The following is a 22,895-nucleotide window of genomic DNA, read 5'->3' as shown; positions in this document are numbered from 1 at the left end:
TGGAGAGGGGGAGGGAGGGGGAGGTGTTGCTGAATTCCTGCATGCAGCTAACAAGGGGCGGAAAGGTGTCCAGAGCAGGCATTTGGGGCTGGGATTTACTCGCGAAGGGGAATGGCCTTTGGGGCAGGTTGTGGGGCGAGAGGACCGAGGGCGCCTGGGCTGGCGCGGCGCGGTTTCTCCACCTAAACGGCTGATTCATCTCCATGGGAGAGAGAGTGCGCCTTGTGGGCCGGCGGTGGAGGGAGCGTCTTCAATGAGCTTCTCTCTGTGTGTGTCTTTCTCTGCGTGTGGCGTCTCTCGCAGGGCTCAGTCCGATGTCCCAGGTGAGAAGCGAGCCGTCCAGCCGCTCTGACTCGCTCCATGGAGACCCCCAGGTGGATCCGGCGCCCTTCCCATCCCCCAGCTCAGGTAAGCACAGAGTGCGCTTGTTCCCGAAACTTACAAACTGCCTCGATACTTACTTGTAGTTGGGGGGGGGGGGGCTTTTAAGCTCTCGTGGATTTTGTGTGTGCGTGCGCGTTTAGCTGTTGGCCTGATTCTAGAATGGTAAACTCCAGGGGGAGAAAAGAGACTTTTTCTTTTTCCCTCCCCCTCCCCCACCTCCCATGTCGAAACTTTGCTAGTATGTATGAATATTGCAAAAAGCCTCCTGTGATCTGTGCCCGCTGGCCCCCAGTGTGTGTGCGCACACACATCCGAAGTCTGGCAAGGCAGATTCCACCCCCCGCCCCCCATTACGCTTTGATTTACGCCGCATCCACTAAGGCGCTGGCCCAGCATGTGTGTTTTGGAGACTTTTCCTTTTGTGTGCGCGCACACACATACATGCATCGTGCGTGCCTGTGACTTTTCCTCCTCGAAGGCTGCACACAGGGCTGGAGCTGCGCGAGTCTCCCAGCGCCTTGGCTCTTTCTCCGGTTGGATGTGAGCGTCGATCTCTCTCCCCCTCCCCTGCAGAAGCGCAGGGCGTTCACGAGAGCGCGTTTGCTGGGGGCTTGCGTGCCAGAGGGTCTCCTCCTCCTCCTCCCCTCTTCATCCAGCACGAAACCCACCATTTCCTTTTTCTCTCCAAAGCCTCTTTCTCTCGTGCGCCATTCTCTTTTTTGCAGGACTGTAAACACTTCGCAGGCGTTGGGGGCTGGGGTGTGTAGGGACCCGAGCTTCTCACAAGAACTTTTGTCTTCCTTCAGGCATCGCGTGTTGCTGGGCCCGGGGCCAACTCCTTGTGGGATTTGGTCTCCACCACCCCTCCCCTTTCCCCCACTTCGAGTCCTGATCATATTAAATTTAATAACATCCTCTAGACCGAGCTGCAGCCAGGAAAAGAGTTTTCTTCTTTGTTCCATCTAATCCTTTCAACAGATCTAGCTTCGGGCTTTGTAACTGGGGTGGGGGGAGTGGGCTGTGTACACTGAAGTTAGGAGTGTACATTCCAGTATCCCTTGCAGCAGCCTTGGCTGCAGACTGCATTTGAGGGAGCTGGAGAGGATTCAGCGGAAATGCCCCCTTCCTGGCACTGCTGACCTGTTGAGCTGCAACTGATTCACACAACACTGGAAACTCGTCTAGAAAAACACAATTGGGGGAATGTGGGCTGTAGTTGGGCACATGGGTGAATTTTTGGCTGTGCAGTAACCAAATACCATTTTTTCCAAGATGGCGCTGTGGGTTAAACCACAGAGCCTAGGACTTGCCGATCAGAAGGTCGGCGGTTCAAATCCCCACGACGGGGTGAGCTCCCGTTGCTCGGTCCCTGCTCCTGCCAACCTAGCAGTTCGAAAGCACATCAAAGTGCAAGTAGATAAATAGGTACCACTCCGGCGGGAAGGTAAACGGCGTTTCCGTGCGTTGCTCTGGTTCGCCACAAGCAGCTTAGTCATGCTGGCCACATGACTCAGAAGCTGTCTGCGGACAAATGCCGGCTCCCTTCGCCTATAGAGCAAGATGAGCGCCGCAACCGCAGAGTCGGTCACGACTGGACCTAATGGTCAGGGGTCCCCTTTACCTTTTTTACTGTCTTTTTATTGAACCTGATGGCTGGCTGTTGGTTAGGTCTCAAAATAATTCATGATTTTAAGGGCATAAGAATTTAGGAAACTGCCTATATGGTTCATCAAGCTCAGCAATGTCTACACTGGCAGCAGCTACCCAGGGTTTCAGATGGGGGACATTCCCAGTCCTGCCTGGTGATTGAACCTGGGACCTTCGGCATACAAAGCAGATGCTCTACCACAAAGCTACAGCCCTCCCCTCAAAACCCTCCCTTGAAGTGTTCGTAGCAGTTCATCTACACTCTTTGTTAATAGAGTATCATTGTTGCGCCTATGCTTTGCAGAGGACAAGAGGACAAGTCTTTATCCCAAGACGTTTACAATCTAAAACCATATATAGAAGATAAAATAGACAGAAGAGAGGCTGGGATTAACATGGAAAGACTATATGGTTACTTGCCTTTCGTGTGCTTTGATTTGGTTGTAACCCTAATTAGGTCTGTATCATACGTGCCAATTTTGGCCCCCCAGTGTGTTTTTTGAGGGGGCCTGTTCAGAGGGGGTCCAGCTCCATCCCCATGCTCCTTGTGACGTTGTGAATGGGACATCAGGACGTCACATTGGGCCCCCTCAATCATCTTGAGAAGATGGCACCTCTGGTCTGTAGTATCGTCATGTTTGTGTCATTTATATGTTGTCATTTTTTTTATCTTCCAAACATTTCTGTCTTCACAACAATCCTGTAGGGGAGATTAGACTGCGAGACTGTGACTGGCCCAAGGTCACCCAGGGAGTGGGGATGTGAATCTGAGTCTCCCCATTCCTAGTATGGAGCCTGAGGGAGTAGCTTGCCTAAGGCCCTTCCATTGAAGTCATGCTGGGTGGGGATCTGAGCTCCACCCAAACTTCGTAGATAATAGTTTATGTTCTTCAAAAGTGAACCATGAAAACTTTGTAGTGACTTTTAAAAAAAGAAGGTGTGGTAAATTCCCAGCTTGTATTGGGAAATCAGGACTTGACTGTGGGGTGACATGATTGCATGACTGCCTCAACCTACATGGATTTCTGCCTGTTTTCATAGGAGGCCAATGCATGAGACCCACCCCCTTTGCCGGTGTTTGTCCCTGCCCCTTCCATGCTCATGACCAACGGATTGTTGGACTCACTGTTTTAAGGTGGCAGCTTTTGCATCCCATGTCAAGTTTGCCGTGAACAGCAAGCACCTTAGGCATACAACGCCCTCCCCAGACTAGAGTCTCAAGTGGCTTCAATCCTCTGATCTGATCAGCACTGGGTGAAGATGTTCTTTTTTATTTTCCTTGGGTTTAAACATACTTTATGATGCCCTGAGATTCTGGAAGTTTTAAGACCTGTGAGAACTGGTAGTCCTGATGTACGTTTGTTATGCTAGTGCTACCTTTTGCTCCTGTTTTCCTATTTTGTAATACAGTTGTACCTTGGTTTTCGAGCAACTTAGTTCACAAACAACTTGGAACTTGAACGCCGCAAACTCGGAAGTAGATGTTCCAGTTTGTGAACTTCGCCTCCTGCAAAGGACGCTCCTGCAGCCAATTGGAAGCCGTACCTTGGTTTCTGAACATTTCGGAAGTTGAATGAACTTCCAGAACGCATTCAGTTCAAAAACCAAGGTATGATTGTATAAATAAAGGTATTTCCATCTGTGGATTTGCGGTTTCTTTGTTTTTTCCTCATGAGCTAACACAGTTACCTTTTAAAAAAAATGTTAGGTTATTGCCTTCACCTTTTAATTCCTAATTCTTCCCTTTTTGCCATCCAGATAACCTTTTTGTTGCTGAGCAGCAGGCAAATACAGTAAACAAATAAATAAGCCATGGAGGGTTGGAGAAGAAGGTGTCCTCTCTTGAGCATGGCAATTGTGTGAATTGGCTGTGTTTTCCTTCTTCTCCTCCCTTCTGTCCCCCAAAGAATTAGAACACATCGAAGAATGTTTTCATTTCACGTATTTCTTCATGACATTGTTACAGTTTAGGATTTCAGGAACTTCTTTGTACCTTCTGGTTTGGTCCTTTAAGCTAAAAGTGCAGCAAACCCCCATCCCTGAAACTGAGCAGGGATGGTGTGGCATATGAAAAGGTGTTCCACCCTCCCTCTGGGGAACAGGCAGTCATAGCTTAATGGTAGAGCATCAGCTTTGTATGCAGAAGTTCCTGGGTTCGAACCCCAGTATCTCCTGGTAGATCTAGGAATGCCCCCTATCTGCAACCCAGAAGAAATGTTGTAGTTGGTGAGCTAGATTATCTAATGGTCTTACTTAGCATAAGGCCATGATGAGTGGCTTCTATATTCCAGAGTGACTTGGGTAGGTTATGCTGGCACAGTGATCATTACCATCCACCTACAGTTCACACAGGTGAGCAGTGTAGACAAAAGCCCTCCAGTATTCTTGTATGTCCTATCAGGATCAGGTGTACTGGAAGAGAGTACATGAGATCTCCAGGGAATCACTTCACAAAGCCGCCAAATGAATTTAGTAACTAAGGAGTAGTTTTAAACCTATAACTCCCCAGTTAAGTACTTGCATGTTATCTTCAGGCCCCACTTTCAACACTCATTCAGGGATTATTCTATATCACAAACCATTCCTAACCAAAATGAGTGGCGGCAGGCAGGTCGGAGCAAATAAGTGTACGCATATCAAAATCCTGTGCAAGAATAACCCAAATCCTGTAACACAAAGAGCAGAATTCTGTAACTTTGTCTAAATTATGCAAATTGAGCACATTTGCATTTTTCATATGTCTATTAGTCTTTAGAAGGGGTAAAAAACCCCAAACCCCTGTACAGGAAACTAAGACTTGGCCTCCGACTACTGGAAAATATTCAGCAACTCCTCTGGCTTCTGAGATTTCACCAGGTGTTACTTACATACTTTTAAGCATATATCTTCAGTCGCAAGAAATCTATGAGAAAGTTGCTTTAGAACACAAGAGCAAGCAGAATGGTTTGGGAAACAGAATTCCGGTCGGAGCACCAATTGTGGATAGCAATTCTGAAAAGATAATGACAGTCTCCTGAGTTCATGTATGTGTTAAATATATACACTAAGGACCAAATCTACTCTTACACTATTTTTTTAAGCAAGAAAATTTGCTTTTGGGGGCTGGTAATTGGTACTGGAGAAGAGCTGGGGAAAAGGTGGAGCACCTATTTCTCTTCACCACCCCTGGCCCCCTGCACTAGCTTTCCTGTCTAAGGAGTTCTAAATGAGTGTTTTCCTCCATTTGAAACTCTGAGCTGCAAGTGAGGAGCTGACAAACAAGCAGGGGGTAAGCTGGAACGTTTAAGAAAAGCCTAAGCACCTCCCTACTCCAAAGTGGCTTTTTCTTCTTAAAAAAGGACCATTCAGGTACAGTCACACATGCCTGTGCATAACATCTAATTTGGCCATAATGCAATATCGCAGACACCAGAAAGAGAGCAAACCTTATTGAGCAAAATGTGTAGGTGTAGCCTTGGGGTGCAAGGCTGCATTACTACATAGGCTTACTCTCAAGCAAGTCTTAGAAGTAAGTCACTTTACATACAGTGGGACTTTCTGCAATTGCAGCCCTGGTCTAGCATTGTGTGAGAGACAGAAATCCTGAAAAGTCTAAAAGAAGACAAATAATAGCCATACTCTTAGCTATTCTGCATTCGTTACTGTAGATGAAGTGGGAGTCATGGGATTGTATTGCAATAGATTCAGCCTGTCTCTTCCTTCGTAATCATTGTGTGGATGGACCTTCAACTTCTGCACTGCCTGGTCCTTCCTTTATTCAAGTCATTAGCTTCAAGTACTTAGTCTTGAATATACAAGGCTCTCTATCAAGCCACCAGTAGGATGGTAGTGTGAGAAGCAGCAAAGGGAGCTGAAAGCTGGAAAACACTAAATTCTCCCAACAGCAGTGCTGGGGAACCTGTGGCTCTCCAGATGTTGTTGAACTACAACTCCCATCAGTCCCAGAAAGCATGGCCAATGGTTAGGGGTGATGGATGTTGTAGTACAACAACAACATCTGACGGGTCTGTGTTTCCTCAGTCCTGTCCTATGCTGTGCTTTTCTTCACTCTAACAAGTTTAGTACAGATAAACTTTGCCTTAATTTCCAACAACTCTGTTTAGGAAAACTCTGGAAACCAGTCAAAAGTGCTTCACTAAACAGTTCAGCTGCCCACTTCAAAGCAGCTGATCTGTTATTGAGCTTTTTAGTCACTTTTTGTTGTGTTTTAACTGACTTTCACAGAACTTTTATGTATTATGTAGAATTTTATGTATTATTGTAGAATCATAGAATCACAGAACTGTAGAGTTGGAAGGGATCCCCGGGGTCATCTAGTCCAACTGCCTGCAATGTAGGAATCTCAACTAGATCATACATGACAGACGGCCATCAAACCTCTGCTTAAAAACCTCCAAGGAAGGAGAGTCTGTTCTACTGCTGAACACCTCTTACTGTCAGAAAGTTCTTCTTGATGTTTAGTCAGAGTGGCTGGGGAAACCCAGCCAGATGGGCAGGGTATAAATGTTGTTGTTGTTGTTGTTGTTTGTTGTTGTCAGAATCTCCTTTCTTGTGACTTCAATCCATTGATTCTGGTCCTAGCCTCTGGAGCTGGAAGAAACAAGCTTTTTCATCTTCCATGTGACAGCTCTTTAGATATTTGTAGGCTGCTTATATTCTAAACTTCTTTGAGCACAAACATGTTGTTGTTTGAAATGCATTGCCTATGGCTAATAAATAATGTCTAGACATCATTTGGACATTTCCTTGGTAGATGATGGCATTCACAGAAACATGTGAAGGCTGGAGGTTCCTTGTTGGAATCTCTGGTAACCTGTAAATACTTTTTATCTCTAGCATGCAAGATCCAAGCTTTGTGTATTATGTGTGAACGTAAAGGTGGTAGTCATCTAAGGCCTCATCTGCAGTATACATTCAAAGCAGTATCATGCCGCTTTAAATAATCATGACTTCCCTCAAGGAATTATTGAAACTATTGTTTGTTAAGGGTGCTGAGAGTTGTGAGGTTGTCCTATTCCCCTCACAGAGCTACACTTTTTAGAGTGGCTTAAAAGGTCTATCTCTCTTCCTGGGTAACTCCCTCAGGATTCTTTGGGTGAAGGCACGACTGTTTATTGTGACATGAGACTGCTTAAAATATATAGCGCAGAAGATGGAACTGTAGTAACCTGTAGATGGCCCAACTGAAATGGGAACTCATTGGATTTTGCATTTATGGGGGTATATCTGCTGTAAATAAGAGACTAGAGGTGAATGACAGGTTACTCAACACCAAGGTAGAAAACTTCAGATAGTGTTGAACTCTCCACTTCCATCAATCCCAGTGGGTCTGGCGGTTCCCTAACTGCGAGAAGTGAAGTTACAGGGAACCAGGCAGAGGGCCTTCTCGGTAGTGGTGCCTGCCAAGGAAATAAACAACTATCTGACTTTTAGAAGACATCTGAATGCAACCCTGTTTTGGGAAGTTTTTAATGTCTGATGTTTTATTGTGCTTTTAATTCTGTTGGGAGCCGCCCAGAGTGGCTGGGGAAAGCCAGCCAGATGGGTGGGGGTATAAATAAATTATTATTATTAGGTATTAGAAGAGTCAGTCTCTCTTGATGTCTGGATGGCTACTCCTATTCTACACATACTGTATATGCCTCCGTTGGATGGATGCCTGGTCCTAGCTGTTTGTTTATTTATTGGAAATACCACTTTTCCTCACATAGGCTTGGATCCTCCACACTAGGTTTTCTGTGATGGTTCCAGCCCTGGAGTGGAGTTCTGCTCATGGGATGCTCCTGCCAGTAGAAGTGGGAGAGATGCAGTATTCATCTCTGCAGACCTGCATGGATGCAGGGCTGTCGATCACATGGAAAGCCTGTGTCTGCAACACTGTTATCTGTGTAGGCTCCTGTTTCAAATATTCTGCTGAACGATACATGCTAACTGGGGCTGATGGAAGTTGGAGTCCAAAATGTCTAGAGGTCAACAGGTTGGGGAAGGCTGGTCCAAATTGTGATATGCACACATTTCCCCAGGAAACAATACACCTTCCTTTCGGTCCACAGAAGTTTGTTTCATGGCTAGCTTCCTGCTCTTGCATCCCTCTCTTGGTGCCCGATCTAATGGCTCTGTGGCTTCCCACTTCTGCATTAGCAGGGGGGTGGGGCAGGGATCACTAACTTCTTGTGGACATAAACAGCAGCTTTCTGATCATTCCTGGCAAATTTGCCCTGAGGCATCATGCTGGTTTGAAAGCCATTCTGTCTAGATCCTAACTTAGCTGGACTGCCCATCCCCTTGGGTAGTCGTAAACAATGCATCTTTCACAAGAGTGCTCCACTGATACTTTGCTCAGAGTTCAGCTGGCCCAGCCAAGCAGAGTGCTGATGTGGCCTCCAGTTCATTGTTCTGCCTAAAATGCACAACCCTCTGCACATGGAGATCCTTCCTTGATATATTAAATCCATAATTTCATGTGTCGGCTACTTGGCTCTGCCCAGCATTTAGTGGCAGGTGAAAACAGGAAAATGTAAGGCAAGTCGAGTGATTGTGCGGCAAAGGAGGAGCTGAGTTCCTTCTTTCCCTCTGACTGAGATTGTTCTTGTCATCGTGGGATATGTTTTTCCTTGTCTTATTGAAGATGGAACCTTCCAGGCAGCATCTGGTTGAGCGTGTTGTGCCAGTGCAAACGGACATTGTCTCTCTGAAGGAAAGGCTGAGTGCTGGAATGGGGATGTCAATAACTGCTGGCTGCTGATGGGGAGTGAGGGAGAGGGGGAAAGAAAAATCTCAGCATAAAAAAATTCTGATCACACATGTCTGCAGTCAGAATACTGTCTGAGAGCAGGGAGAGGCAATGCAACTTGGTGACAGAGCGTATGTTCTTCATGAAGAAGCTCCCAAAGTCTAGCCTTTGACCTCCAGAGAAACTGTAAAGCAGCTGCTAGGCATATTGGGTTTGATCAGCCTTGCCTGGACTGGTGCCTCCCCAACATTGTGCTGTTGAACTTCAACTTCCATCATTCCTGATCATAGTCCAATTCTGCTTTTCTAAATTGGACTAAATTCTGCTGATGCAGCCACAGATGTTGTCAATAGTTGCATGCCACAGTGCATTCCTATGCAGGCTTACTTAGAAGTAAGTCCTCTGTTGCTTAAGTGGGCCTTACTCCCAGGTAGGTGATTGCCCCTTGATGTGAGAGGTCAACAGATTAGACTAATCTGTTGCTTAACTTTCTCAATACAAATGTGACTTGTAATGCACGCAGAATTGAATTTATTTTGGGCCAGCATTTATTTAAATCTGTGAGAGCTTTGATTGAAGGTTGGCTTATTGAAGTTTGTGTTTCCAAGTCCCAGTAGGAGAAAATATGCCTTAATCAGAGTTAAACTAATCCATGTGAAAATCCTAGTGAAGATTAGGCTGTTGTAATGATATCCATGTATGTATCCATGTATGCTGGTCAAAATGAATTCTACATAGAAACCTGGAATTTCATTGACTTATTAATGTGGGGCAGCCTCCCCCCCCCCACTTTTTTTTGGCAACTGCAGATTTAAACCTCCTCAAATAAACCCACTCATACCCGTAAACTGTACAAAATTGTATCAAAAGACATTTTTAAAAATCACATATTGGCCTTGACATTTTTATTTTGCACTAAAAGAAAGTAGGGTTCTCCCCCCACTTTAATCTTGCATTGTTTCAGTGCTTCTCCATATATTTTAAGTGGGTTATAAGACAAAATACATAAAGCACTGAATAATCATAATTTTAAAACTTAACTGAAGCCTTTGTGCCAGAAAGCATCTATTCTGACCCACCCCCCTTTTGCCTAATTGAGTCATTCCTAAAAAGGATATCTATCTCAGAAAAATTCCAGCTTGCAGGAAAAAGAAGTTATCAATAATTTCATTGGTAAGAGTATCTGTTAAACTTCATCATAAGTGGATTCATTTCAATTTACAATGAGATTCGAGGGAAACAGTGATTATATGAAATGGTTTTCAAACTGTTTTTATTCTAATAGCTTTTTTACTTTGTTTACAGCATAATCCTATATATGTCTACCCAGAAGTATATCCCATTGAGTTCAACTGGGTTTACTCCTGTGTAAATGGGTATGGGATTGCAGCCTTAAACTTTTTATTCTTGTCACGAGATCTTGCCATATATTTAATTATAATACAAGGTGTCTGAAAAGACTTTTTTAACCATTATACTGATTGAGGACCTTCCAATGGTATTCTGTTTTTATTCCTTGTATACTTTTATTTCTTGTTGTTATTACTTAATTGGTCACCATTTCTTGATGTTCCATTTGCCTCAAGTCTTCTATAAGCCCAAGCAAAAGTCAAATTGGAGACCTAGGTAATGATTATAAAGATTTATTTCTAATACTTTCTCTTCCTTTGTCCTAAATAATCTCTCCCCTCCACTGCATATGCACGTCACTGGCAGTGCATCTTGAATACGGCCAGTGCGCTGTCTGGCGTTCCCATATTGAACTTGCTTATCTTAACAAGGGGTAAGATGCCATTTCTTATGCTGTTTTTATTAGCTTATCTCATTAGCAAAGGAGGAGTTTCACTTTTCATGAGTTTTCTCCCCCTACGTATTGCTCCATTTAAGTTTAACCTTTGAATTTTTTAACCGTCACCTCCTCATGTAATAAACTATGCACTATTGAGAAAAGTCAATAAAAAAACTTTTCAAAGTTCCTTGGCAGCCCATCCTCACATATGTGCTACAGTGCCTTTTGAGGAAACAATGAAATAACAAAGATCTGTTGTTACTTTCCATACAATCACAGATATTACCATTTCGAATTCTCCCCCCTTTCAAAAAGATGCATTCCGTAATATTGGTACCACGGCACAGTTCCCATAATTACAAACTCTCTATTAGTATCCTTACTCTTCATTGAAGAAGACTGGTATTGTAGGTAATGTATCTAAAATCAATTTACATTTTGACTGTTTCCCAGTTTGATAATAATATTTTCACCAATATAGATATGTTGTATCCAGCTTTTCCATTCATACCTTTGACATGACATTTAATGGCACATATTTATCATCAGCAGGGGCAGATGTACTATGAAACTCATGAAGCTTAAGCCTCAGGGCCCCTAATCTCAGAGGAGCCCCAGAAGTGAGTTTAATTCATATTGCTTAAAAATATATATGGGTCTAGTAGATCCAGTTTGAGTTGTGCAACCGCCCCCATACCAGAATTTTCTTTCATGAGTTGCCATCCCTATTCTTCAGCTTTCATTACAACTTGTGACATATCTGCATATGTTTAAAATAATAATAAACTGAAAGACTCAGAGGAGAAACAATAAGCAGCTTTTTGCCCTTTTCAAGGGTTCCAATTTTAAAGCAAAACAAATAAATTCCCCTTCTGGGATTTGTTCTTTGCTGCTTAAGCATTGCATTCTTGCACTAATTTCTAATTGGATTTCCTTTGAAATTGCCTGACTAGATTCTATTAGTTGCAGAAACCAAACAGCATCCCATTGGGGTAACGTTGAGTTTCATATTCTTATATTCTCATTCTTTCCCAGAACTGTAAAACCACATGCATGCTAGGTTCCAGGCTGTGCTCTTTCCACCCAAAGGCTCCCTGGCTTGATCTGTGTTGATAGGCCTGAACCAAAGATGGGTTATTAAGTGCTGTAAAAGGGACCTTGCTTATTTTGTGTTTGTTTTCCTCTGGCATGATTTGTCACAGCCCAGACTAAACGAAAGCAGACGAGTAAACCAGTTATAAAATGTTTAAGATAGAGTCTGCGAAAATTGTCATGAGCAGGTTCTGAAGGAACTTATCAATTTTAATACCACTACCACCACCACCACCACCACTACTACTACTACTACTACTACTACTACTACTACTAATAATAATAATACAGTATTTGTGTGGTGCCTTCCTGTGTTCAAAGCACTACACTTGCATTTTCTGGTTGCCTGGAAAAGAGACTTATTACGAGGCAATGTAATTGCCACCTTCAAATATTGGAAGGGCGGGCTGCCTCATAGATGATGCAGCACATTTGTTTTCTGTGGCTCCAGAGGGGGGAGCCTGAACCACCAGAGGGTTCAAATTACAAGAAAGTGATTTCAAGTAAATTCTAGGAAGACCTTCCTGAAAGTGCAAACTATTGGTACTGCCTGGAAAACTGTCACACTCTTCTTCATTGGAGGCTTCTAACCAGAAGCTGGAAGGCCATCTGTCAGTGATGCTTTGGTTGCAGTCTTCTTGTGCTATGATGCTATAATTCTTACAAGAGTTCAGTAAGGGTTGGGATATAGGTTAAGTGACTCAGTGAGATGAATGAATGAATGAATGAATGAATGAATGAAGGTAAGGCAGTATTATTGCGGGGGGGGGGGGGGCTGACCAAGAGTGGCTGGCCCAAAGCCACCTACTGAGTTAATGGCTTCCTATAGTTCAGTTTCATAGCCACTGCTACACTATGGGCAGATGGGGCTTGTCAACCTGGGGAGGTAGCCCATCTAGGAGAAGGAAAACTCTGATCTGAAACCACCACTGCCTTGCAGGATATCTTTGGGCAAATAAAAGGCTAAGGAGTAAACCCTACATAGGCGGAGTCCCTAAGACAGTTGGATGGTGCCTCCTTCTGGCAACTCTTGCAGCCAAGCTTGTGCCAAATGTATTGCTCTGTTTTCCTTTGGACTACATCAGTGAGGCTGTCTCTCAAGACAGACGGATGCCAACTACACTATGCCAGCTCTCTATTTGTTGCATTGTTTTAGGCTTTCCTAATTTAAAAGGCTTAACGTTCAGCACGTTGAGGTTAGGATTTAAATACATTTTTAATACTATGTCTCCAAGAAATATGGTACTAGGGTAAGGAGATGCACTATATGTTACTTACCGCTTGGAAATTTCACTATTTCTGAGCCTCTGGTATGGCATCTACAAACTCATAATAAAATACTCTCCATTCTAACAACTTGTGGCTTTCTAGTGTCCCATGTTCTGTGTAGATGCTGGTGGGGTGAAGAGGAAAATCATGTACAATGCGGTATGGATTTTTACAATACTCTCCACAAGGGAACACTGGTGGAGGTGGTTATGCTTTCCCTTCTCAGGGGTGTGGAACAGAGGTGTGGAACCTGTAGCCCTACAGTAATTGTTGGGCTCAACTCCCAGCAAGCACGGCCAGTGATAAGGAGTGATGAGAGTTGCAGGCGTAGATCAACAACATGTATGTGGAGGGCCACAAGTTTCCCATCCCTGCTGTAATATAAGCAATAATAAAGCAGGACATCTGATTTCTGATTTCCTTCAGATGTGTTCAAATGTCCAGATACTCCAGATTATTATTTTTTAAAAAATATTCTTGTTATTTTCTGCATGTGACACGAAAAGCCTCCAAAACAAAGATCCTGAATCTAGTTATAAAACAATGAGTGTTCAAGGGTGGTCCTAACAATAATGGTTAGCAAACAGATTATCACTTAGTTGAATTCAGTGGCACTGGCTTTACTTGTAAAGGTCGGAGGCCATTGATGTAAATAGGAACTGCATCTTTTTTTAATTTCAGAAATTTTTCAAAATGTGTTCCATTACATTTTTTGAGTTGGACAAAAGTGGATGCAGATCCAGACATGCTCTGATTTCGGACATTTCTGACTTGCAGTAACAATGGGGTAGCCAACGTGGTACCCTCCAGATCTTATAGACTATAGCCCTCATTAGCTGCAGCCAGCATGGCCTATGTCAGGGATGATGGGGGTTGTAGCCCAAAACATCTAAAAGGCACCATGTTTGGAGGCTGCATATTTGATATATATATATATATATATATATTTAATGGGTTAGAAAATGATTCTAGGGTGGACAAGAGGAGCGTGCTGGCTTCAAGGCATAACTGTTTCACAGTGCTGGAATATATGGGAGATTACAGAAGCTTAAAAGTCTGGTCAAGGTTCATTCATGCAAAGAAGGGAGGGGTAAAGAATTAGCTAGCTGACCTCTGGCCAGTTCTTAGTAAATTGTCTTTAGATTAGATGACTTTTGTTGATTCCCATTCCCCTCAAGGTCTGCTTGGTGCACCAGGGACATGTCTTTCCCAACAACAGTGTGTGTTAAGAATTTTTATTGCTGTTTCAGAGAAGATCAACTGACCACATCAGCCAACCTTGTAAATTCCAACTATGACGGGTTGTACAAGGAGGCTCAAGATTAAAGGGCATGTGACATCAGCAGGAGCTGTAGGGTGCAGAACTTTATAGAAGGCTCTAGACCAGGAGTCAGCAACCCTTTTCAGCCATGGGCTGGTTCAGCATCCCTCAGACCATGTGGTGGGCCAGACTATATATTTTTTTGGGGGTGGGAATGAACGAATTCCTATGCCCCACAAATAACCCAGAGATGCATTTTAAATAAAAGGACACATTCTATTAATGTACAAAACGCGCTGATTCCCGGACCGTCTGTGGGCCAGAGTGAGAAGGCAATTGGGCCACATCCGGCCCACGGGCCTTAGGTTGCCTACCCCTGCTCTAGACTATTACATGAACCTTCAGTAAAACACACATAGATGCATGCATGGACTTAAATGTTTCTGCCTGGGTCCATTTTGGTTTGTCCTAGATCCTTTAAGACTGTGCTGTTTATAAAGCCATCACCCAAGGGCCAGGAGACTTGCCGGGGTATCTGGTTGGCAAACCTGCATGTACTGCAACAAAAGCTTTGACATTGCCACATGTGTTTCTTTGTTGCTAGGGAGGTATTCCTTTTCTCCACGCTAGTAAGATCTGACTTTAACTGGCATCAGGATGGGACTCTGAGGGGGTGGACAGGGAGCCTGATGGGCTCAGAACCAGCGGCCTCTCCTTTCTTTCTAGTCATGTGAGGTCTCTGAACGGCTAGGGTGTGGCCCTCTTAGCAGTGCGATGGGTGCTGCCTCTAGGGAATATGAGGAAGTCAGTGGGTGGGAATGATTTGCGGGAGGGGATATTATGAGTCCTGCTAGATACTACAGACAGGATTGGCCTAGAGAGTCCTAAGGGCTAGACAGAGAATCATGGAGGACTGCATTTGGCCCTAGAGCCGAGGTACAGATAATTAATATAAATCTGGGTGGTGTTGGCCTTTTTTTCTTCATTGTCAAAAATGGATCTATTTCACCCAGGACTCAAGACCCTCTGAATTAATATGGTTTTAGATCTGGGTTGGGTCTCCTCAGATGTCAGTGCCAGGCACCATGCCTACAGGCCTTGAAGCCTAATTCAGATTTCACAGTATCAACTAGTATCTCCTGCTTATCTGCTCTGCTTCTGGTGAGTAATACAAAGTGGCAGTGGGTGGTTTGGGGAAAGCTGACTTCATGCCCTGAAGGCCACCATGTGATCTTAGGGCTTTAAGTACACTAATGTGATTTTTTTAAAAAAAACCTAATTGAATTTGGTAAAAATTGGCCCATGTTTGACTGAAAGTAATTGATTGAAAGAATCAATGGTGTCTCTGGAACCCATCATTTGTGGTGGCTTACTTAGCAACAGAAGGAATATCGGGTGTGGGAATGCAGTGCTGCTATTTAACAGTTACCTCTCATCAGCTAATCACACTTAGTTGGGAATGGGGAGAAAATTGATTTCAGCTTCCATTTAAGGATGACTCTCTCTAATTCACACTTCCTGAAACATCTGAGAGCAGAAACACAGCCATCCTTCAGAAGTCACACTGCAATGCAGTTCTCCAGCCAAGTAATGGGTACAAAAATGCATATACTGGGGTAATGTGTGCATTAAAATGCATATAGTAGTGCAAGTAACATTGCAAAAATGCATCGTATTGGAGGAAATTGCTTTGCAAAAATGTGCAAATTTGGGGAAATTGCATACAAACATGTGTATGTAAGGAGAAATTCACTCTATAATACTGATGGACTTTCATGAGGACTTAAAGAAAAAAATCACGAACTGATGTGGGAATGTGGGAAATTGAACTTAAGGTTAGAAAAACAAGAAACAGAAATTGACAAACTCTCAGTACATGAGCATTTTAGAAGTTCCAAGTTCTCAAGACAGCAGGGTGCAAAAAATGTACTTCCGAAATATTCTGCAGCTCACATCTATAGCTGAGGAAGATTCAAAAGCTTTCTTCCAGAAACATAAGCACTAGCTGGCGCTCGTTTATCTGTTTCTCATTTCTGTGGGACCAGCATGCCCTGCTTAAGCTCTCATAGTGTAGTGTCACACATTTTCCATTACACCTCTTATTTATGCAAACATGTACTGTGTTTCAAACCTAGCCATGCTTAGCAGTAACTGTGCGGCGGGGGCGGGGGGGGAGTGAAATGACAGCATCACAACTCTGCTTGTCTTTTTACCAGCGCCTAATTGGTAGTTGTTCTGGGGGGGGGGGGATGCTGTTATTGCCAGAGTATACAATTTTCTTCAGAAGTGCTGGATGTTGGTACATGGTTGGCATAGGTGAAGGCTGAACTGGACTTTACATATCAAACAGGTTTGATTCTGCTGAGCACTATAAAGTTTGAAAGCGAAAAAATTCTTTATAAAAACATGTGCTGGACACATGCACAGAAACTACAGCCAGTCACTTCTTTCTTGCCGGCATGCATCCTGTATCCAGCTGTGTTTACTTGCACCAGGAGTAAGAGACCTTTGGCCCTCCAGATGTTGCCAAACCATAACTCATCAGCCCCAGCAAGTATGGCCAGTAGTCAGGAGTGATGGGAGTTGCACTTCAGCAACATCTGGAGAGCCAACTGTTCCCCTAACCTGACTTACACACATATCCCCTATATCAGGCATAGGCAAATTCGGCCCTCCAGATGTTTTGAGACCACACTTCCCATCATCCCTGGCCACTGGTCCTGTTAACTAGGGATGATGGGAGTTGTAGTCCCAAAACATCTGGAGGGCCAAGTTGGTCTATGCCTGCCCTATATGCTGAGACATAAGGCTTATCCACACCTCCATTTGCCCCAATTCTCTCTCACACACCCCCCGGAAAACCCATGGCTCAGTGCCCTTGGGTTTTCTGCGGATTGCTGTTTGTTCCGATTCAGCAGTAAAGAGTGTGTTTTCCAGGGGGAAGCTGCGGGACAAATGCAAAACCACTTGGACCCATGCCCAGAAAGCACAGGGACCCTGTGGGACAAGCAGAAATGCGGAGAAGCCCATAGTGTGTGTGCACAGGAACTGCCAGGCAGATCAAGTGCTAATTGGTTTCACGCCTCAAGTCTTGTCTGTCTGTTAAGACACAAAAGTTCAGGTTGCCCTACCGTCAATCCAGCTTGTTTCACAAGCAATCCTGCTTGTTTACCCAGTTTGACAGCTTTAAATTTTAATTGCTAAGCCTTTGTACAAAACCTCCTCAAGAAAGGTTGCATGCAATGGATTGCTACCTTGGTGGACTGTAACTTGCATTGCGCCTTGGTTTTGTGACTGCTAGCCTCATGGAACTGGAATAAGCCTTCTCTTCAAAACTTTGTCATTGGGAAGCCTGTCTCCAGTAATCTTGTGAGGATGTCTGTCTGTTATTGATATGACCCTGTTTTCAAGTTAACTGTTCCCTTTGTACATAGCAGTACAACTATCCTATAAACCTCTGGCCTAGGACCTAAAACAGAAAACATTCAAACAATACAGGGACAGTAGGTCTATAACTACCTGAGGCAGTGGTCTCACTGTAACCAGCAATGTTACAAGGGAGTTTTGAGGCTAGATCTGTATACGGTAGCAAAAGATCAGACTTCCACTACGTATCAACAATTTTACATGGCAAGAACCACAAAATAGGGCAGTTAGCAATTTATTGCATGGAGCTCAATCACATCATGATGACTCAGATTAGGAAGTGTTGCAGTCTTGAGTTTGTCTGACATGTCTTTTCATACAGGGCATGGTTATGCTTCATTTGTTCCTCAATCTTATCTGGTATGCTGAGAAACAAATTGAATAAAGCGCTGAGGCTGTCAATAAAGCAGGCCTGGGTCTTGTATGGATGGAAAGCTTACATTGTATTTGCATTGGTACACAAGGTGCGCCTGTGATCCAGAGATGGGTTGGTGTCCTGAACTTGAGAACAGCAATGATGTTAGCTCAAACCATTCAAAACAGACCTGAAGAGTGATGGAGTGGGGAATAGTGGTAAGTGCAGGTAGATTTCATTGCTCCCTGCAGATCAGAATGACTTCTGGATTTCTTCATCTTGCTCTCTGCTTATAACAGACATTAAAAGTGTGGTGGGAGGGACGAATGTGCAAGTATTAATGCAGAGAGTTGAGCTTGGTGACAGGCAGTCTTCTTCCAGCTCTGCTTTATGCACCGGTCTGCTGTGATTATGTTGATGATCCACATCATGCCTCAGTTTTCTGGAATATCAACCTCCTAATTATGGGGATTGGCCAAATGTATTCCATAACTGCCTGGCACAAGAACAGAGAAGTTGGTGTGGACTGGAGAACTGAACATCCTGAGAACCTGTACACACACACTCTCACTCTCAAGACAGCTTTAAAGCTGTGAAGAGAAGTTTGAAAGTGTTGTCAGTAATGCCTGGTAAATATAAGAAGTCTAGGGGGAGCTGAGCAAGATTTCCAGTGCTTAGGTCATGCATTATTCCTTGATGCTCCACAAGCAAATGCAGAATAATATACAAAAAAATGCCTAATTGCTCATGCAGGTTGCAGAATTTGATCATAACCGGAACAGCATTGGGTGCATATACCCACCCTGGTTTATTTATAAACTGTATTGAAAGTGTACTGGTGTTGGAAAAGTGTACTAACAAGTTCATATATAGCCAACTGCTGAGTCATCCTAGCAGAAAGTGGTAGAGCGGGTGCATGATGTTGGCACCTTTTCCTGGATCTACACATTGCAATGGGCTCAAGCTTTTTGCTTAACATGCTGTTTACGTTCTTTGCTACATCCACACCCTGACTGTTGTCAACAAAGGTTGAATCCCAGACTGTTTCAATTTGGCATGCAGAGTCAGTATTAACTGGTGTTAAAGCTGACACAGAAGTCAGGTAATGTGTACACACCCTTAGATCTCATCTGGGGTTGGGCCTAGGCACTGAGCTCTTGGAAACTTCTACAGATGAGCATTTTGGCATACATATTTCATGGAAAAGCTAATGCAGCATGATCTTGCATAGTCACTGCCATGGATGATACCATTTTAATAAAACCTGTGCTAAGCGATGAGTTTGATGTGCGACAAAAGAGTTGGATGTGTTCAAATTATAATTCTCATTAATAATGATGTCCACTAGCTCCCATATATCTAATCTTCAATTAACTTCTCAAAAGATCTCTTAACGGGTTAGAGAAGCACAATTTCCCCTTGAAGAACCTGTGCTGGTTTGACCCGAGAAGGTTATACAATTACTGTACCAGCATGTCCTTAATTAGACTCTCCATAATTTTCCTTGGCATGACGATCTGTGTGAAAGGTCTGCAGTTTCCAAAACCTCTCGAAGGTGATCTGTACCATATTTATCTTTCTCCCAGCCTTCAAGCTCATCTCTGCATTTGCACAGAAATCAAATGAATGGTGGGAATGTACCACATCTCCATTTTTTCGATGCGCTATTTGTGTCCTTAAAAATAAGTAACTTTGAATAAGGACTACTGCTTTCAGCCAAATTTAAAATAAAAGCATTTTAAAGTTGCACTGCAAAGACCTCTTTCAATATAGTAAATTAAGATAGGATGCTGTGCAATGTGAGGTCTACAGAAGCTTTTTGCTAATGTAAGAGGAGAGATGATTTTTCTGGTTCTGTCTTCCTGCTGCAATTCCCTGCACTTATAAAAAACCCATTCTAGATTATTGGGGGGGGGGCTCTCTCCAAAAGCATGGAAAATAGCACAGGGGGATGCAGCAGGAAAGAAGAACTGATTAACAAAAAAACCCTTCTCTTACAGTAGCAGATGCCTCCATTAGATCAGAAATCCAGCACCAGGTTTTACCCATAGGGAACTTGGCAAACTGCATGTCTTTCACGGTCTGTCTTTCAGTATGCCAGTACAACTCTACCTTTTGGACTCCTCAGCCACCACTTCCCTTTCTCCAAAGAGCTTTGAATCTGAAATGCTCTAGTGCTTTCATTTCAGACTGAATGTAAATAAGCTGTTTGGAGAACAAACTCATAAACTAGAATGGTAAGTATTGTTTTTGTTAAATTTCTATACTGCCCTTCATCCAAGGATCACAGGGCGGTTTACAATATAAAGACACAAAAATGCATAACATATGAACAAAGACAATAATCTGTTGCTTGTGTGACTATGCTGTGGTGTGTTGATTTAACTAGCAAGTGTGTGAGAAGCAAATTTTGTGCAAATAAGCAGCCCATCTGGAAGTACCTCACATTTTTGGTTAATCCCATTCCCCATGTAGACAAAAACCTGATGCAACACATCTTGCTCAGGCCAGTATGTATCAAGGCATTTACTTTGTTGCTTGTGTCGCTGTGGCCAACTGGCAGAAGAAGGAAGTATATAGTATCTCACTGCCCCATTTGTGGCAAAATAAACTATTGCACCAGACTTCACAATCGTTGACATATATGCATTCTCCTAACACAGTGCTGAGCGGAGCCTTCTGTCACTGGAAAATAATGGGACATTGGCATGTGTAAATTTCATGCAGGATTGCAGCTATCGACCTCATGAAACCACAGCTTTGACCTCCCTATTATAAGGCTCAAGTGTCTGCCCACAAGCATTATAGCTTTGAAGACAATTCACAGAACTCAGCTGCCACCAAAACACATCCTCCCATTTGTGGGTTTCTGTCTGCAACCAAAGTTATTTATATGTGCCTTTCTCTGAGTGAATGATGCAAAATCTCAATGAACTGGGGGAAGGTTCATTGGCAGCATATCCAAAAGGTCCCTGCTTACAAACGCAAATGATTGACTGCTTTCTTTTCTTTGCCATGCAGCCCTTTCCCTCCTACACATTCAAAAGTGTGAATGCAGAAATTGTGCTAAGTTTCAGAATTGCTAACACTCAATGCTTCTACTACAGCATTGCCTTGAGGTGTCCACTGCATTTGAGGTCCACATTACGCAAACATGGAATAAATGACTCATTTTGCAATGCATCCTGAGGTGGCATGCGTAAGGAGATTTACTAGAGAAGAAGTTTAGTTGAACTCACTGGGATTTGTTTCTGAATAAACATGCTTAGCATTACAATGTGCATCTGGCACAGAAATCTGGAAATGGGCACATATAAAATCATATTGCCAGCAAAGTATTGAATAACATTGCAAGTATCAAAGCTTCTTTGATGTGACTGAGCTTGTACTCAGAGGCGCTCTCTCTCTCTCTCTCTCTCTCTCTCTCTCTCTCTCTCTCACACACACACACACACACACACACACACACAAATATTAGAGTTGGGTTGGTTGAGATGCATCTTGGCTTTTATTCTTTAAATGAGTTTCTAGACCTCATGACTAAAAAGTAAACCTGAATGTAAGTAGACCACACCTGGTTCATCCTGGAATTCTAAGTAAACCAAACCCTATTTAAGGCAGTGGAAATAATCCCTGAGTAGAAATGGATAGGACTTAAATATAAAATCTCAGGATCCAGAAAGGGGCTTGTTATGATTTTATGTGGAAACGAGGTCTAATGCTTTGCATAGTAGTAGTAGTAATGTCTGATATAAAACCTGTTCTTTTACACTGATGTACTCAGAGTGACCAGTAGTATAGGTGAAAAAAGGAAGTCGTTGTGTAATACAAATCATCACCAAAAACAGTGAGATAAAACAAATGGCACTAACATAGTAGGCATCACAGTTTCCTGTTACATTTATTTAAAGTATTTTTACCCTGCTCTTCAGCTGAAAAAAGACTCCCTGAATGGCAAGACTAGCAACAGAATAAATTATGCAAAATAGGCAAATATATGCAGGTGTACTTAAGTTGCATTTTGCATATATTGAGTGAGAATTCAGTTCTTCATGCAGAATTTATGTTACCTTGGCTTTCACTTATATCACAGTGAGTAGAAGAAGAGGAGTTTGGATTTGACAGCCTGCTTTATCACTACCCTGAGTCTCAAAGCAGCTAACAATCTCCTTTCCCTTCCTCCCCCACAAGAAACACTCTGTGAGGTGAGTGAGGCTGAGAGACTTCAGAGAACTGTGACTAGCCCAAGGTCACCCAGCAGCTGCATGTGGAGGAGCGGAGATGCGAACCCGGTTCACCAGATTACGAGTCTACAGAGTATGCACAGCTCTGTTGATGTCTGAGTTTGTAGGAACTTTCCTCCCTGTTTTCATCACTTTTACAGCACCCAACTGAAGATGCCCTCTAGTCTATCAGTCTTCAACCTTTTCAGGCCCAGACCCACATCTAATCCAAACAAGTATGTTGTAGTGGTGGTGGGACTATTAATCTTTTTTAACATATATGTTTGGTGGTAGGTAATGTTGTTATCCAACTAAGACCAGGTTGCAACCGAGTTATAGATCCTGACCCACAAGTTTAAGACCAATGCTTTAGTCCACCAAACCTACTCCATGATAAATCTATTAGTGTTAAAGATGCTAAAATACAGTGTTTTGTTGAAACTAACGCATAATTCAGATTCCATGATCTGCCGGAATGCTAAATGCCAGAATGCTTGTGGTGCATAATTAGTCAGGCAGCAGCACTGTTCAGAGACATCTAGGTTTTGTGGGTAATAATGAACATGAAAGAAATGTGATGTTGTAGCATAAACAGAACCCAAAAAGGACATTGGCTGTCATAAGACTTAATTACATCAAAGATTTGGAGACTCAATTCAGACTCTCCTTAAAACTATGATTGAGTGAATTTGGAAATAAGCTGCAGGCCCACAAAC

The 22,895-nt window shown here is 43.2% G+C and overlaps 1 protein-coding gene across 1 annotated transcript in view; it reads left to right on the top strand.

Annotated features, from left to right (window-relative positions):
* The window catches only part of MDFI (MyoD family inhibitor), a 48,563-nt gene that overhangs the window by 566 nt on the left and 25,102 nt on the right, over positions 1-22,895 (top strand). The window contains exon 2 of the mRNA XM_081195891.1: positions 304-408. Coding sequence (XP_081052017.1) covers positions 315-408 — 94 coding nt within the window. The 5' untranslated portion in view covers positions 304-314. The remainder of the gene's footprint in view (positions 1-303; positions 409-22,895) is intronic.

This window comes from Podarcis bocagei (genome assembly GCF_964188305.1).
Source record: "Podarcis bocagei genome assembly, chromosome: 5".
Taxonomy (NCBI): domain Eukaryota; kingdom Metazoa; phylum Chordata; class Lepidosauria; order Squamata; family Lacertidae; genus Podarcis; species Podarcis bocagei.
This window is presented reverse-complemented; position numbering and strand designations above follow the sequence as displayed.